Here is a 16,844-nt window from a genome sequence, read left to right as displayed (position 1 = left end):
ATAGCGACCTCCTGCCGAAGCTAGTGGAAGCACGTCTTCTAGCTTACGTTCCACTAAAGAAGGTTGATCCACCTCATCCCTATTGGTACAAACCGCAAGACAAATGTCTATACCATTCGGGGGCATCGGGGCATTCAACGGAGAAATGTAGAGCTCTCAAAAATAAGGTCCAAGACCTTATCGATGCAGGGTGGATCACTTTTGATTCAACAGCGCCCGACGTGAGCAAGAATCCTCTGTCGAAGCAGGAGTAGAGAGAAGAGCAAGCCACAATAGGGCCCCTCCATTTTCTCTTTTAGGGACTCATGATCTGTACCCGAGATCATGAGAACCTTTTCATGTAAATAAGGGTTTTGTACAGTTCTACATACATATATCAATAAAGAGGCATTTTTCATACATTACTCTCTCTTTTGTTCTTTTCTCTCTTTCCTCATTAACATTAATAATTCTAAACCTAAACAGAACCAATAAAATAATTATGTCTGTAATTGTTCGCTCTGACCGGGATCCGAAAGTTGAGGATAAACGGGTTGAGTTGGACAGTGATGAGGAGACCATCTCTCCGGATCTGCAAAGACTGCTAGATCAAGAAACTCGTCTACTCCAACCGTGTCAAGAGAAATTAGAGACCGTGAATTTGGGGCAAGGCCGAGAGATAGAAGAGGTCAACATTGGGACCCATATCAGTGATGAAATAAAGACTAATGTTTCCACTATGATTATAATAAAATCATTCTTCATTGCTTCTTTTCTTGCTTATAATAAAATTCTAAACCACATTATTTTTAACCCTGTTTCAATAAACATGAATGAGGTTAAAATCATCTTAATAATAATAAACCCACATCATTTTTATGTGGAGGTGTGTGTGACAACTTGGAGCACCTTCCCTTGGCCTTGACAAGTGCCATCATGGGTAAAAAGAAATAATAAAAGAAGCTCGGCAGGAAACTCAAAAAAGGGGACTGCGCAAAAATAAGAGCAAAAGACCCGCTAGGAATCCCACGAAAGGGTGACCTAGGCAAAAGTTAGGGTTACAAAAATAAACAAAAATAAAGGTCCGCTAAAACGCCACAAAAGGGTGTTTTAGGCAAAAATAAGGACAATCAAAAAACAAAAATAAATCCATGATGGTACCATGAACCGAATTCAAAAAGAAAGGTTCAAGGGAAGTTATCTAAGTTGTCAAATCACAACGTCAATAAACAAAGATTTTCTTAACTTCATAAGTGTTTAATCAAACAAGCCTAAACACATAAGCCTACCTCGGCTAACCATTCTTACAAAAACCATTTTTGAAAAATAAATCCCCTCTAAAACACAAACTTCAAAACAAAAATATCTTTCCCTTCTTTTCTCTCTTGTCCCAAAAGATTTTAGAATAATCTAGTGGAAGCATGGAGAAATAAATCATCACCGAAAATGGATCTAATCAGAATAATAAAATGGTGGAAGAACTGTGCCAAGAATTCAAGATCCAACACCACAACTCTTCCCCATATCGGCCAAAGATGAATGGGGCAGTCGAGGCAACCAATAAGAACATCAAGAAAATAGTGCAAAAGATGGTTGTCTCATTTAAAGACTGACACGAGATATTACCCTTTGCTCTTCATGGTTATAGGACTTCAGGAGGCAGTTCTACCCGTCGAAGTCGAAAAACCTTATATAAGGGTGATCATGGAAGCAAAACTTTCCGAGGCAGAAAGGGTTCAAAGCCGATACGACCGGTTGAACCTTATCCAAGAAGAAACGGCTGAACGCCATATGCCATGGTCAAGCGTATCAAAGGAAGATCAAAAAGGCTTTTGACAAGAAAGTCCACCCTCGAGTCTACCATGAGGGAGAGTTGGTAATGAAGAAATTACTACCAACTCAAAAGGACAAAATCGGAAAGTGGGCCCCAAATCACGAAGGACCGTACGTGGTAAAGCGAGCTTTCTCAAAAGGAGCATTAATCCTCATAGACATGGATGGAGAAGAACTTCGATACCCAGTCAACGCTGACGTGGTAAAGAAGTACTATGCTTGAAGACGTTGCTTGCATAGGCCCGCTAGGATGAAAACCCAAAAAGGGCGTCCTAGGCAAAAGTTAGGGCAAAATAAAAAGCCCGCCAGTACAAGGGTACTAGGCAAAACAAAGGCAAAACTATCCCCGCTAGGATACGTCCTAGGCAAAAGTTAGGGGGAAAAGAATAAGATGTAAAAGCAAAGCAAGCAACGATCGCTTGAATCGAAAACCGAAAGGCGGTTCAAGTGATTATCTTCTAGAAGCAAGCGTCTTGCAGCATCTACACTCCTGGCTCAGGCCGAAGCAATTAGGGGAACATAAAGAGCAACAATTACAGATATAATTGTTAAGCCCAATGTATATAGCCTACCCTGGCCAGCCATTCTTCAGAAATTCCCTTTGCAAATCTTTCTGTAAAAACATTTTTGAATATCAAATAAAATATCCATTTGTTTCTTTTCTCTCTTGACCATGTGATTATGCCTCTAAATTGATGTTTCAAAAATTGTACGAAACTCTCTTAATAATCGGTCAAATAAAGAAAATTGGAGGGGTTCCTATAAAATCCGTAATCTCTTGCATAAAAGGCTCACGAAAATATTCCCTCACGTCGATGACAGAAATTCCTCCAAGAAGAGGAGGATAGGGAGAGCCATTCATGTTTCTAAAAAGCATTAATAAACAAACTTGCATTTGTGCATCACACACATTAGTTGCACATTCAAAGACCTTAGCATGAGGCAATTGCATAAAATAGAAAAAATAGAAAAAATTGCTTGTGTATGACAGCAGCAAACAAAATGCAAAGATTCAGAAAATCAACAGCGTCATACAGAATAACTGAGCCTGGAGAGGCTTGCCGAAAGAATACTCTCAGAATAACTGAGCCTGGAGAGGCTTGCCGAAAGAATACTCTCAGAATAACTGAGCCTGGAGAGGCTTGCCGAAAGAATACTCTCAGAATAACTGAGCCTGGAGAGGCTTGCCGAAAGAATACTCTCAGAATAACTGAGCCTGGAGAGGCTTGCCGAAATAATACTCTCTCAAAATAACTGAGCCTGGAGAGGCTCGCCGAAATAATACTCTCTTAAAATAATTGAGCCTGGAGAGGCTCGCCGAAATAATACTCTCTCAGAATAACTGAGACATTTCTGTACAGAAAAAAGCCGAAAAACAACAGAAAAGGCAAAAATACAGAAAAAGCCAAAAAATGGCAAAAAAGGCAAAAAAATACAGAAAAAGCCAAAAACGACAAAAAGGCAAAAGATTTAGAAAATCAATCGCCTCGTACAAAATAACTGAGCCTGGAGAGGCCTGCCGAAATAATACTCCTTCATCATAACTGAGCCTGGAGAGGCTTGCAGAAATAATACTCCCCAACTGTACAGAATAAATGAGCCTGGAGAGGCTCGCAGAAATAATACTCCCCAGAGAAACCTCAACTCAAGCTCACGGAACAAATCCCCAGCGAGAGCTATCAAAGCAAAATCGTCAAAATCCCCAATGGAAGTACGATCTCCCAAGCAGAATATCCAAGTCAAAGGACTTAAACTTCCTCAGTGAAGATAGCTCTCCAGCTCAAGTGTTGAGTGAGGCTAAGCCTGCAGAGGCTTCCTAAATAATACTCTGGGATACATAAGATCCCTCATTCCCCAGTCGCCTACTCAAGAGGCATTCCTACAAAAAGAAAAAAATCAAAAAATATCAATAAATATTCCCCAAGCGGAATGCGGCATCCAGCCAAGCACCAAACATCAAGGTTATTTGCCTAACAGAAGAGGCCAGTCAAGAAATGAATGACAAAATCCCCAGTGGATAACAGCCTACACAGAGGCAACAAAATCCAAAAATCAAAAAGAGACACCCGAACAAGGATAACCGGGATACTCCACCAACGTCAAAGGATGTCAGCCAAACATAAGGCATCGCTCAATTCAAGAAGAGCATCTGTGTCTACACCCCAAGGAAACAGAAATTCCTCAATGGGTACCAACAATGCGATGCAAGTTGGGGCACAGGAACCTATGAATGACTGCACATCCCCTAGACGGATCCCTGCGTTATCCAGCCCTCAGCGGCACAAAATCAGAAAAACCGTCGAAGCAGCATCGTGGACTGTGGAGACAACAATCATCTCAAATCCCTGGAGAGGGCAAACTCACATTGCCAATGTCGTCAAGAACACGGAGGCAGACCCTGGAGAGGGCAAACTCACCCTGGAGAGGGCAAGACTCACGCACAAGTCTGGAGAGGCGACGACTAATACTCACCCCGGAGAGGGCAAACTCACCCTGGAGAGGGCAAACTCACCCTGGAGAGGGCAAACTCACCCTGGAGAGGGCAAACTCAGCCACCCTGGAGAGGGCAAACTCGGCCACCCTGGAGAGGGCAAACTCAGCCACCCTGGAGAGGGCAAACTCACCCTGGAGAGGGCAAACTCAACCACCCTGGAGAGGGCAAACTCACCCTGGAGAGGGCAAACTCAACCACCCTGGAGAGGGCAAACTCACCCTGGAGAGGGCAAACTCAGCCACCCTGGAGAGGGCAAACTCAGCCACCCTGGAGAGGGCAAACTCACCCTGGAGAGGGCAAGACTCACGCTACCAAAGTGACTAGAAGCGCGGAGGTATGCACCAACCTGGAGAGGCTACTCAACAATTTTCCCACCTGAAGACACTACAAGTCGGAAGGATGGCACATTACCCGGACAATTGGGTCAACTCCTTTACTTGTCAATCGGTACACCAAAAGACCGTTTGACTAAGTAAAGGGGGGGCAGCTGTAGACCCCTAAAATTGCCCGGGTCGGAAATAAAGCTTGAAGACTCTCGAAGACTGAAGGAAGATCAGCCAGAAGGACTCCTGGAAGGCCCTAGGAGGGTTCTCTGTAGGTCTAGAGGTCTTAGAATAGCTCAAAATAAGAAAGTGGAGGGAATGAAGCCCAATACGGCCGTACTAAACTTAATACGACCGTATTGAAGCTTCAACACGGCCGCAGTGAACTCAATACGGCGTATTAAAGTTTCTGAAACTTCAATACGGCCGTACTGAAATCAATACAGCCGTATTGAAGCTTCAATACAGCCGCAGTGAACTCAATACGGGCGCATTGAAATTTCTGAATTTCAATACGGCCGTATTGAATTCAATACGGCCGTATTGAAGTTCAAAAATTTCAATACGGCCGTATTGATTCCATAGCCCGTATTGCGCCTATTCCCTATAAATATGGCGTCATTTTGACGTCATTCCACACTTGGACACACAGTTTTGACTCCCTCCTTGAGTATTCTGGGGTTTTTGAGCAGTGTTCTGCCCTAGAAATCTCTCTGGGAGTCGATCCGACGAAGTTCTGGAATTCCGAGCATTTAGCTTGGAGATTCGAACTTAGTCGAAGGGAAATCCTCCGGATTTCCATAGTCAAAAATTATTTTTAGGAAGGAGTGAGCGGGCTTGTAGAGCGAGGGAACGCCAAAAAGCTTCCCAGTTTTACTTGATATATAAAAAAAGCACGCTTCAAGAGGTTTCTTTTCTAAAAATCCCTTCTTTTACTGCTTTCTGTGTGCATATTAAACTGTCATCATGTAGATAGTTAATTTATAATTGCTTAGAATAAATAGGGGTAATTTAATAATTTTGCACTATTATTTTTAATAAATAATCTGTCATAGGGAACCCGAAAGGGGCGCTGTGGGGTGCTAACACCTTCCCCACGCGTAACCGACTCCCTTACCCAACTCTGGTTGTAATGGCCGAAGTTGATTTATAAAATCAATTGCCTTATCCCTTTTTCCAATGTTTTGAGTAAAACATTGGTGGCGACTCCATGAACCCTTCCTTTTTATGAAAACCGCTAATCTATGGAGGGTCCCGCTTGGGATTAACATGGATTGGTGAGCCTTTTAATAAAATTGCTCGTTTGACGAGGTCTCAGTTTGAGAATAAGTCATTCTAGCAATCCATATTTTTAAACAAATAAAAGAGTCCAACCATCCTTCGCGAATGCCGAAAGCCCGTTTCGGGCCGGTGGCGACATCCCTTACTTCCTTTACTTTAATAAATGTTATTCTAAATAAATAATCATCATGTAGACGTCTTAAGATAAACCGTGTAATTTAAATTCCAAGCATTTAAATAACCATTCATAAAAGGGGATCTAATATTTAATCCATTAATTCTTATCATGTTAGCTTCATCATAGGGTACTGATCTAGGATGTTGTAGAGGTGTTTAATAGCTTCCCTACACGTAACCGACCCCGAACCCAATTTTGGTTATTAAGGCCATTATTGGACTTTCAAAAATCTTTTCTTTTTCCAGTGTTTTGAACAAAACATTGGTGATGACTCCATGAACATTTTTTTTTCAAAACCATTGACTAAGGATTAATCTGGTTTTTGGGCATTCCTTGATTGATGAGATTTTTTCAAAAGGGTAGTCTAAACCATTGGCCGTAAGATCAGAAATTTTCAGGTTATGACAATGTGGTAGCCGATGCTTTGTTAAGAAGACATGTTTTGTTAAATACCCTTGGATCACAAATTCTAGGGTTTGATGACATGAAGGATTTGTATGAGAAAGACCTAGATTTTGCTCACCTTTTCAAATTTTGTACTCAAAGAACTTAACAAGGTAACTATATTTTTTAGGGGTTTCTTTACAAAGAAAATAAATTGTGTATACCCCAAGGATCTAGTAGGAAACTCTTGGTTAAAGAGAGTCATGAGGTGGACTCATGGGACATTTTGGAATTGAGAAAACTCTTTTAATCTTAAAAGAGAAATTCTTTTGGCCTCATATGAAAATAAATGTTCGAAAGTTTTGCTCTTGATGCATAGCTTGTCTCAAGCTAAATCTAAAACTAAACCTCATGGGCTTTACACCTGCTTGCCAATATCCAATTCTCCTTGGATAGATATTTCCATGGACTTTGTCCTTGGATTACCTCGGACCCAAAGTGGAAAGGGTTTCATCTTTGTGGTAGTGGACAATTTTAGTAAAATGACACACTTTATTCCATGCCACAAGGTGGATGATGCAAGCAATATAACTAAATTATTCTTCTAAGAAGTAGTTAGATTGCATGGGTTGCCTAAGACTATAGTCTCTAATAGAGATGCTAAGTTCCTAACCCATTTTTGGAAGACTCTTTGGTATAGGTTAGAAGCTAAGCTCTTATTTTCTACTACATGTCACCCATAAACAGATGGACAAACTGAAGTAGTAAATAGATCTCTGGGAGGTATGCTTAGGGCAATTCTAAAAGGAAAAAAAGTCATGGGATGACTACCTACCCCATGTAGAATTTGCTTACAATAGGTAGTGCATAAAACCACAAAATGTCTCCTTTTCAAATTGTATATGGCTTTAACCCTTTTACTCCTTTGGATTTAATTCATTTGCCTAATGTTGCTTCTTTCATCCATAAAGAAGGATCATCTATGGCTAATTTTATTAAGAAATTACATGAAAGGGTTCGAGAAAATATTCAATCTCAAACGAAGAAATATACACAATACAATAACAAAGGAAAAAAAAGAGGTTATCTTCAATGAAGAGGATTGGGTTTGGCTACACCTTAGAAATGATAGATTTCCTACTAAAAGGAAGTCCAAACTTAGCCCTAGAGGGGATGAACCCTTTCAAATCCTTCAAAGAATTAGTAATAATGCCTATGTCCTAGAACTCCACGAGGATTATGGTGTTAGTTCTAGTTTTAATGTGTTTGATATATCTTTACTTGCAGGAACTAATGACCATGAGAAGGATTCCATGGATTTGAGAATAAATCCTCTTCAAGAGGGAGGGGATGATGGAGGCCCATGGGCCAAGGGCCTAATCACTATGGTTGTGGTCCAAAGATTAGAAGAAGATTGGGCTAACACCAAGGAAAGGCCCATGACACTTTTTAGTTGGGTTGTTCATTAAGGCTCATGTAGACTAGGATTGGCCCAATTGGGCTTGTATTTTGCTCGAGGGCCTTGTATTTTGGCCAAGTAGAGCAAGTTGTGTTTAGGCCATGTATTTTGGCCAATTTTAGTCCTAATTTCATGTGAGTTTGTGTCTAATGGAATTTGAGACACATTTAGAATGCATTTAGAGTCATGTGACCGACCATGTGGGTGGTGCACATGGTGTGACTTAAATTCTCTCCAAATGTGAACCAAATCACATTAGAATGCAAGCCTCACATGTTGAAGTAGTGAGTGGCAAGTTTGGTGCCGAGAATCTAGGAAATTCAAATTTGAATTCTAGGTTCCAAGGGTTTAAATTAACCATACCAAGGTTAATTTAAACTCTCAATCACCTAGCTTCCTTAGCACTCTTTCCGTGGCCTTATATATAGGATAATCCATGTGTGAACCTTCACTTTTGAGCATTATATGAGAGATACTTCAGCATATTTCTCTTGGCCAAAAGTCACCCATAGTGAGGGAGTCATCTCTTCTCCTTGAGATTTCTTCTTTGTAGCCTTGGATCTCTTATCGAGAGAGCTTAGGCAAGGCTATTCTAACACTTCTCCTTCTTTTGGCCTCAATCCTTAAAGATTCCTCAAGGAAATCAAGAAGGAGTGGCGTGAAGAACAATCCATGGAGTTGAATCCAACTAGTACTCCATCATTTAGAGTTACACATATGTTATCAAGTTGATCCTAATTTCGTTGAAAAGCTTAAGACACTTATTTAGATCTTCTATGTTGACCTCAAATGTTGTATTTACCATCTATTGTACCTAATAATTACAAAACTTCGATATTTTTGTCTAACTCTAAGCTTGACCTTTACTCATTATTTGATCATATGTTGAGTTTTAAACATCATTTTTGAGTAATTCCAACGACATTGGTTAGCTAATATGTAGGACTATAATTCTTATGAAGACCATTATGCCTATTCCAACTTCTAAGTTGAGCACAACTATGGTTAAACTTCACACAACCACGTTAAAGTATCTCAAAAATAGCACGAACATGCTTTCATTGAGCATGAATGTGCTCACTCAGCAAAAACATGCTTAAATTAAGCATTGTTGCGCTCAATTTCAGCACGAGCATGTTTTCCTGAAACATAGTCGTGCTATCAAAAACAAAACTCTAAAATGTGTGATTTCGCCAGGCAATAATTCTTTTCTTCAAATCTTATTTTAACATTGCAAATTACCTCAAATTAAAAGCCTAACCTAATTAATTTCAACATCTCAATATAGATAAATCAAAATACACATTCCATTTTTCCAATTTCACAAAGAGTACCAAATTAACACTTAAGAATCCTAAGAACACATACAAGTTATGAACTCTAATTCTAACTCAATTAATTAATCAATACATAAAATCATATAATTAAACATATAGATCATGTTATCCCCATTATTTAGAATGTTCATAACTTCTTCAATTATATATAATAGAAAAATATAAGAGCCTTAAGAATCAACATTATCCACAATTCCAACATACACATAACAAGACATTTTCACTCCCTTTTATCCCGATAGATTTATATCTAATATAAGAAGTGTGGTCTAAGATTTCTTTCAAAATACATGTTTTTTTTTTAACATCTAAAACCCTTCAAAAGTTTTATCTTTAACGAAATACTAACTAAGCGTTTTTTTGATGGTAAAGTAAGAGTTTGAGATTTTAAGTCAAAAAATTTTCACTCAAGTAGCAGGTTACCTTGTTACTACTTTACTTTTTTTTTATTATAAAACAAATTATATTATTTTGAAAATTTTTAATTAATTATAAATTAACTTAAGTTAATAAAACAATTTTTTTTATTTTATCTTTATATATTAAATACGAAGATTAATAAGGATTTTTCTATAATGAAAACATTTCTAACGTTTTTCTTCCATAAGAAAATTTTTCAATTTTTTTTTTTATCTATTTCAAATTTTATTTATCATGTTCATTTATAAATTGAATTTTAAAATTTTTAAAATAATTTATCAATAATAAAAATAATTCTATTTCATAATATAAATTATATATCATAAATTTAAAATATAATATTTATTTATAAATATATTTTATTATATATTTTAATTATATATAATAAGTCTTTAATATATAAATTATAGATATTAAATTTCTAATAATTAATTATTTAAAAAAATCACATGTTAAATTTCATCTCATCACATAATTCAAATAAATAAAATTTTAAATTGAGACAAATCATAAATTAATAAATTGTTAGTTTGAATGATATTAGACTTAATTTTTTTAAAATAAAATTTTGTGTATAAAAAATTATAATTAAGAAAAGAGATTCTATTAAAGATCATCAATCAAGTTCTATGAGATAAATTAAACTGTGAATTGTGGATAGTTTTCCCAATGAAAATGTTAAAAACATACATTTTTTATTTAAAAAAAAAAAAAAAAGGTTAAACCCTGCAATTAACCCAATAATGCTCATTTTGTTAATTTAACTCGTCCCTTCATGTAATTAACCCAAACCATACTTTATTGCCCATTTGCCCAATCGGTGTGTCCACCAGAACCCGACTTGAGGTTTTCGATTTTGATGGAAGAAGAAGAAGAAGCCGCTGCAAAGGTGCCACTGCCAGACGCATTCCTCCACTTCCTTGAGGCCAATGGCCTGGACCCTTCCATTTACACTGCAGTCGATTCCACTCCGCGATTCATTAGGTAAATTCCACTTTTCACCCTTCACCACCTTCCCTTCATTCACGCCCTTAATCTTCTACTCCCTTTTCAAAGGTTGAAACCCGGTTGCGACGCTTGCATCAAAGAGGTCGAAACACAGCTCAAATGCAAACTCCAAAGATTACAATGGTTACCGGCCTTTTACTCTCTTCCACCCCACGTTCAAATTGCTGCCTCCAGGGCATACAAAGAAGGCAAGGTAACTGAATCATTTGGTTGCACAAAATTTTAATGTCAAATTGTGAATTTGGAGAACCAAAGTGTATGAATTTCGTTTTATTTAAACCCTAGCTATTGATGGATTTTTTTTATTTTAATTTATTTTGTGTCAGATATATGGAATTGATGCAGCTTCTGGAGCTGCTGTTATGGCTTTAAATATATCATCCGGGGATCATGTCCTCGACCTGTGTGCTGCACCTGGTAGATGTTTCTTTCTTTACCCCACTTATGCTCATATTCTCTTTAGAGGAAATTACACTGACACTTCCAAGTTTCATGAAATTGCGATGACATTCCTTGCTTTTTGTATTGTTTACTGTAACCTCTCTCACAGGATCAGGTGTAATGTTTTTCAAATAATTAAGAAAGTTAGGGAGTGTTTGTAGAAGGGAAATTTTTTCATGCCCGGAAATTATAAATCTTAAAAATCATGATTCTTAAGAATTATAAATTTGTTTGGTTGGTCATAAATGTTTTTTTAGACTGTTTATAAATGTTATTTTGGGAATAATTTTTTTTACTAATAATATTTTTACTGCAGTAAAATAGTCTTTTAAATTCAAGAATGTTAGATTTTCACCTTCCCCCATAAGAACAATTTGGTGGGGAACTTGTATATAAAACATTATTGAAAAACTATGTTTCCTAAGAATGTTTTTTTTTTTGGATGATTAACCAAACGTTTCATGTAATGTAATGTTTAAGAGGGTCTTAGTGTAGTGTTTTTCAAACAATTAAGGGTGATATTATAGGGGTAGAAAAAGTAGGGATTGTTTATGTAATTTCATGAAACTTCAGGACGTGTTTGTGGAATTTACTTTGTTCTCTATCCTCCCATTGTTGAAAAATAAATGATTTTGAGATTCTGAGATTAAGATTGCTTTATTGTAGGGGAAAATGTATAAATGGCTGTTTCAATGAAAATTTTACATATATTTTTCTAGAGTAACGGATGGATGTTGATTATAATGGTATTGAAATCATTTTTTTTTTCAGGTGCTAAACTTTGTATGATACTGGACCTTCTTGGTGATTCAGGCTCTGTAACAGGAGTAGATGTTGCAAGGCACCGTTTGGCAGCATGTAGGACGATGCTGCAAAAGTATATGATTGGTGATCGATGCCGGCTTTTTGTTGCTGATGGAACAGCATTTTCAGTCATTCCTAGCAGATTTCGTTCTGAATGTGAATCATGTAATTGAAGTTTAAGTTGTTATAATGATCCATTTTGGAGTGTGATACTGCAAATTTAATGTTATATTTTTTAATCAATATCCCCTGCTTTTGAAAGTTTTTCTTTCTATCAAGTATCAAACAGGTGTGTCTGGATTGGAAGGAAGAGTTGATGTGTTCAAGGGGTGGACATCTAGAAGACCATGGAAAGAGAGAAAAAGGGCAAATAAAAGTGGTACAGCACAATTGGTGTCTAGGTTTCAGCCTCCGGAACTCATATATTATGGACAACAGTCTGGAGTGGTTGGTCTTACTAAAGGAGAATTATTTCAGACTTTATCCGACAATGAGATTGCAAACCATGGTTATGACAAGGTAACTTATACTTTCTTTTGAATTTATCTTGTATGATTCTTTGCATTCTTCTACCCTGAATATTTGATTATCTGTTGGGACTGGATGCAGGTACTTGTAGATGCAGAGTGCACTCATGATGGTTCAGTTAAACATATTCAAAAGTTTGAACATTGGGGCTGGAGAACTCTTCAACAACGTGTACTAGATGCTGAGAGGACTGATGACTTGCATACTCTTCAGGCAAATGACCCATTATTCTTGAGCCATTAATGCATATTCTTTACCATACAACACTTTACTGGAATAATCATCATTTCTTTTTCTCGCACAGATATTCTGAGACAAAATCCCTTCTAAGGATTAGTACAAATTGGCTATTTATGAGATAGTGCAGGATTATTGATTGTGTCAGTGTTAAACACTAAACATTGTTTTCCTTTTGGATAGAAAGTTGTCTAAGGGGTAATGACATAATCGTGTAATACCAATGGGGAATTGAGGCACTCTTTGGAAATTGCACAAAGTTTAATTGTGGTTATGTTACTAATTTGTGAAGAGGGTGATTAAGACTATGAAACTAGCCAACTTCCTGCAATGTTACCTTTCGACCTCATAAAAAAATAATTGAGATTTGAGAATTAGTGATAACAAGGAATATTTACTTGTGATCACTAATAGAATAGGCGGAAAGCCTTCATTTCAAAGTTACCATTACGATCTTAGAACATTACGCTAGAAACACCGCACGGACAGGACTATATTAGCATCTGTCCATCAAAGCATGATAATAGGAGTGTGGATTTTAAATGACAAGTCTCATCTAATGTAAATATGTAATGTGATAGTATACTATGATAGTATGCTTTCAGTTTCAAGATCACATAGTTAAATGTTTTGGCCAAATTTATATCCAAAAGAAAAATAAGGCGAGATATCTGAACATATAGGAGATTCTTCCTATTGCCAATTTCAGCATAATTCATGGCATGCATGCTAATAGGCTTAGATATCACCTTCGTTTAACACACATGCCTTTTGTGTCTGTCTTCAGCTGAATCTCCTCACAAATGGTTTCAGACTGCTAAAAGTTGGAGGGTCCCTTGTCTACAGTACTTGCAGGTACCTTTTACTTTAACTTCTCAGGCTCTTTTAAATGCAATCAGCATACAGGTGTCATATCATTAATCATTTTATTCTGACAAATACCTTGTGGATTAGCTTAACTGTTGCTCAGAATGAAGATGTGGTGGAACAATTCTTGAAGGAAAACAGAACTGCTGGTAGGATCTTCTTGCTTCAATTTATTTCTAGTGTGAAAGTTATGTCTGTATTGTCAACTATTTCTACTGGTCCATGTTTATTATTTCGTGTTATCCATTTTGTTTCTATTCATATCCATTTCAGCAATATGATCAGCATTTCTACATTGTTTGAAATTTATGTGCTTCTCTTGTAGAAATTCTCCATTCTTAGATGCGTATGAATATTGCCTCTATTCTGAAACCTTTCAAACCACATTTCCCCAACCTGCTTCTTTTGTAGAGGGAAAAAGTTCTGGTTCATTCACGAATCACGATATCTTGCTCTTTCTTTCTTATTTTGGTGGACACAGTTAACTCGCCAAAATTTATGTAGGATTTGTGTTTTAACCTGTGGATTCACAGGAATTATGATAACTGTTTATTTTTATATAATTAAAATTTATAATAAATATATATTTTTGTAAATTTAAATTGTTATAATTAAAAATTATAATCAATAAATATTTTTGAATATATACATTATATTTTTTATTTATGATGAATAATTTAGTGGTAAAAATTTTTAAACTATTGATAATATCTTTTAAAAGATACTAAAATTCAATTTAGAAATAAAAGTGAAACTGATAAATTATAAGAAATAAGTGGTTAAACAATGAAAAAATGTTTTTATTTCTTGTACGAGGCCTTGAAATACTTCCATTTTTGTAATTATCAGTGAAACATGAAAATATATGCAAAAATCATATTTACTAACCATACACTCTCTCAAGTCTTGTTTAATGGATTGAGTGAGCGTAGTGTTACTCCTTGGATCATGTATACATGATAGTTGCTTAATGTATTGCAATTGAGTTATCATAACATACATGACCTTTAGAATTTGCCCCTTATGTTTTTTCATTCTTATTTATCCGCAGGGCTGACAGAGATAGATGCTGTCAGAAATTGGCCTGGCAAGGGTGGTCGCATACCAAAAACATGGCGATTTGACCCTTCAACATCACAAACTAGTGGACTCTTTGTAGCAAAGTTCACAAAAGTAGTCATTTGATCCTTTTCCGTTAGAAAATATTATTTTTAAATGCCTGATACTTTTAGATGTACTCCTAATACATGAGATAGTTTGTTACGTTAGATAATTCTTTTATTTAACCACTAGAGTAGGCTTAATGGTGGAGAGTTGGAATATGTACAGAGTCATAGATTTAGATGTTGTTTTCGTCATTTTAATTCTAACAGATTGAAAAAAACATTATTGAGATATTTGTCAGTTTAGAAGTCTAGATACTAGTAATTTTGCATTGGTTGGTTTGTTTGCTAGTGTGGACTATTTCTGGGTGTGGATGAATGTCATTTGAAGGATTCATATGGTGGGTTTCTTATGTCTGTGATTTTTATGAATTGAAACAATTGCATACCAACATATTCTTACATGCTTTTGTTGTAGTTGAAGTGGAGGACAAAGATAGTATTCTTTTCCTGCAGTTATAATATATTATGATTGGTGATGCAATGGAGGATAAATCTTCCGTATCTGACCGAAAGTCAGAAGAGAATGCTATTGTATGTTATGCTGTGTTTTTTGTCCCTTTTATCTCCTTATTAAAGTTTTGAATGTCTTGTTCGAATTATGAATCGGATCAGGCAAAGAGTGATATGTTCCATAGAGCTCAGCACAGGAGCTGCCACCAAATTCCCTAGAATTATGCTTAAGATTGTTTTGGAAGGCTGTTAGAAGTCACCGTTATTGGGAGTTAAAAGAAACAAAGGAGGAAATTAAAAGGGCTGTTATCAAGGCATTTGTTCATATATACTTTCACGTGTTAAAGAATCAATTTTAATCATGTAACATAGTTAGGTAACAACAAATAATATGACTCAGATTAAATAATTGGGTTAAGCAACTACACAATTCTTACATTAATGCAGCTTGACCGGTGCTGTACTCGATCAAATGAAAAGTAATTTTTGTAGTACTAGGAAGTCATTCCTAGGTCATCTCTCAAGGAGTAACAAACCAAGCAAATGTTCTCTTGATGCAAATGAACACAAAAAAAGGGGTTGGTTCAAATACAAATAAATGCATGAACAATAAACAATGGAATAGTGCATTCTCCAACTCAGTTACAACACACATATCATTGGTTTGAAATATTATCTTTTACTGATTTAAACTTTAGTTTAGTTTCTAGTAATCACTAAGCGGTATTACCATTGTTGAATGCATATAAATGAAGCATTAACATACATTCTTATCTCTATTCACGAGATTAAGCAAACCATGAGCAGAATATTCAGTCCTGTTGAATAAGATACCATTAAGCATGGAGAAAAACTGTAATAGGTTAATAAGGACTCGAACACAAAAATACGTTAAAATGAATAGACCTCAATGGTGCATTTAAAGTGAGTTAGACAGTGTTGCAGTTTAGCCTTCCATAGAGAAAGAAATAGAAGAAGAAAATGAAAGAAGAAAAGAACAAAAAGCTACAGAGAATAAGTTATAACTAAGTTAATGTTACAATACCAAAAATGGTGTCTTTGTATAGCTCGTCTAGGAACCAAAACAAGGGTGGTAGCTGTCCCTACTGAATGTCACATCCAAACCTAAAACTCTAGTTGTCCCCCTTCGAATTTTGAATGAATTTGGGTCAAAGTAGTTGGGCTAACCTAGTTGGTCCATTATAACAGCAAAATACGAAATTAAAAATTAAAATAAAATTAAAACTGTGTTGAAATAGGTCCATGTGGCAGTGCTCCCAGTTCAATAAGTGCTTCCAAATTCTCTGCAAATGATTATGAAATTAATTAGGCTAATAAATCCAATTAAATGCAATTCCGAATTAATAGCCCAATAAATCTCAAAACAATAAAATATGGCAAGAGCAAACAATTAGGCACTAACAATATTTAATAGGAGGTTACAAAGGTAAGAAAATGCACAAAAATTATAATTCATCACAGCTTGTCAAGATAATGGGAAAAATAAATAAAAGGTATACTTAATGATTAAGTCACTTGTCAAGATAATGGAAAAACAATAAACATGAGTGGAAAGATGAGTGGAGGTGGCATTTTCTATGGTGTAGAACATAGTAAGAGTGGGAAAGACAAATGATGGAAAGTTTAGAAAGAGA

General features: G+C 36.2%; 1 protein-coding gene across 1 annotated transcript; it reads left to right on the top strand.

Annotated features, from left to right (window-relative positions):
- Positions 1 to 10,471: 10,471 nt before the first annotated feature.
- LOC109792427 (S-adenosyl-L-methionine-dependent methyltransferases superfamily protein) lies at positions 10,472 to 15,089 on the top strand. The gene is made up of 9 exons (XM_020351839.3): positions 10,472 to 10,672; positions 10,745 to 10,889; positions 11,023 to 11,113; positions 11,909 to 12,106; positions 12,231 to 12,460; positions 12,551 to 12,682; positions 13,494 to 13,561; positions 13,661 to 13,722; positions 14,625 to 15,089. Exons 1-9 carry the CDS (start codon positions 10,548 to 10,550, stop codon positions 14,756 to 14,758), a joined length of 1,185 nt encoding a protein of 394 aa, XP_020207428.1. The 5' UTR covers positions 10,472 to 10,547; the 3' UTR covers positions 14,759 to 15,089.
- Positions 15,090 to 16,844: the final 1,755 nt, after the last annotated feature.

The sequence above is a fragment of the Cajanus cajan genome, chromosome 5 (assembly GCF_000230855.2).
Source record: "Cajanus cajan strain Asha chromosome 5, NIPB_CcT2T_4, whole genome shotgun sequence".
NCBI lineage: Eukaryota > Viridiplantae > Streptophyta > Magnoliopsida > Fabales > Fabaceae > Cajanus > Cajanus cajan.
The sequence above is the reverse complement of the archived record's forward strand: the minus strand, read 5'-3'. Positions and strand labels throughout refer to the sequence as shown.

What these genes read in the sequence shown, in the direction of transcription:
- LOC109792427 (XM_020351839.3), top strand. Translation starts at nt 10,548, where the DNA reads ATGGAAGAAGAAGAAGAAGCCGCTGCAAAGGTGCCACTGCCAGACGCA. An exon ending in GGGCATACAAAGAAGGCAAG is followed by an intron (nt 10,890 to 11,022) that starts GTAACTGAATCA and finishes ATTTTGTGTCAG; the next exon opens with ATATATGGAATTGATGCAGC. An exon ending in CAAACCATGGTTATGACAAG is followed by an intron (nt 12,461 to 12,550) that starts GTAACTTATACT and finishes GACTGGATGCAG; the next exon opens with GTACTTGTAGATGCAGAGTG.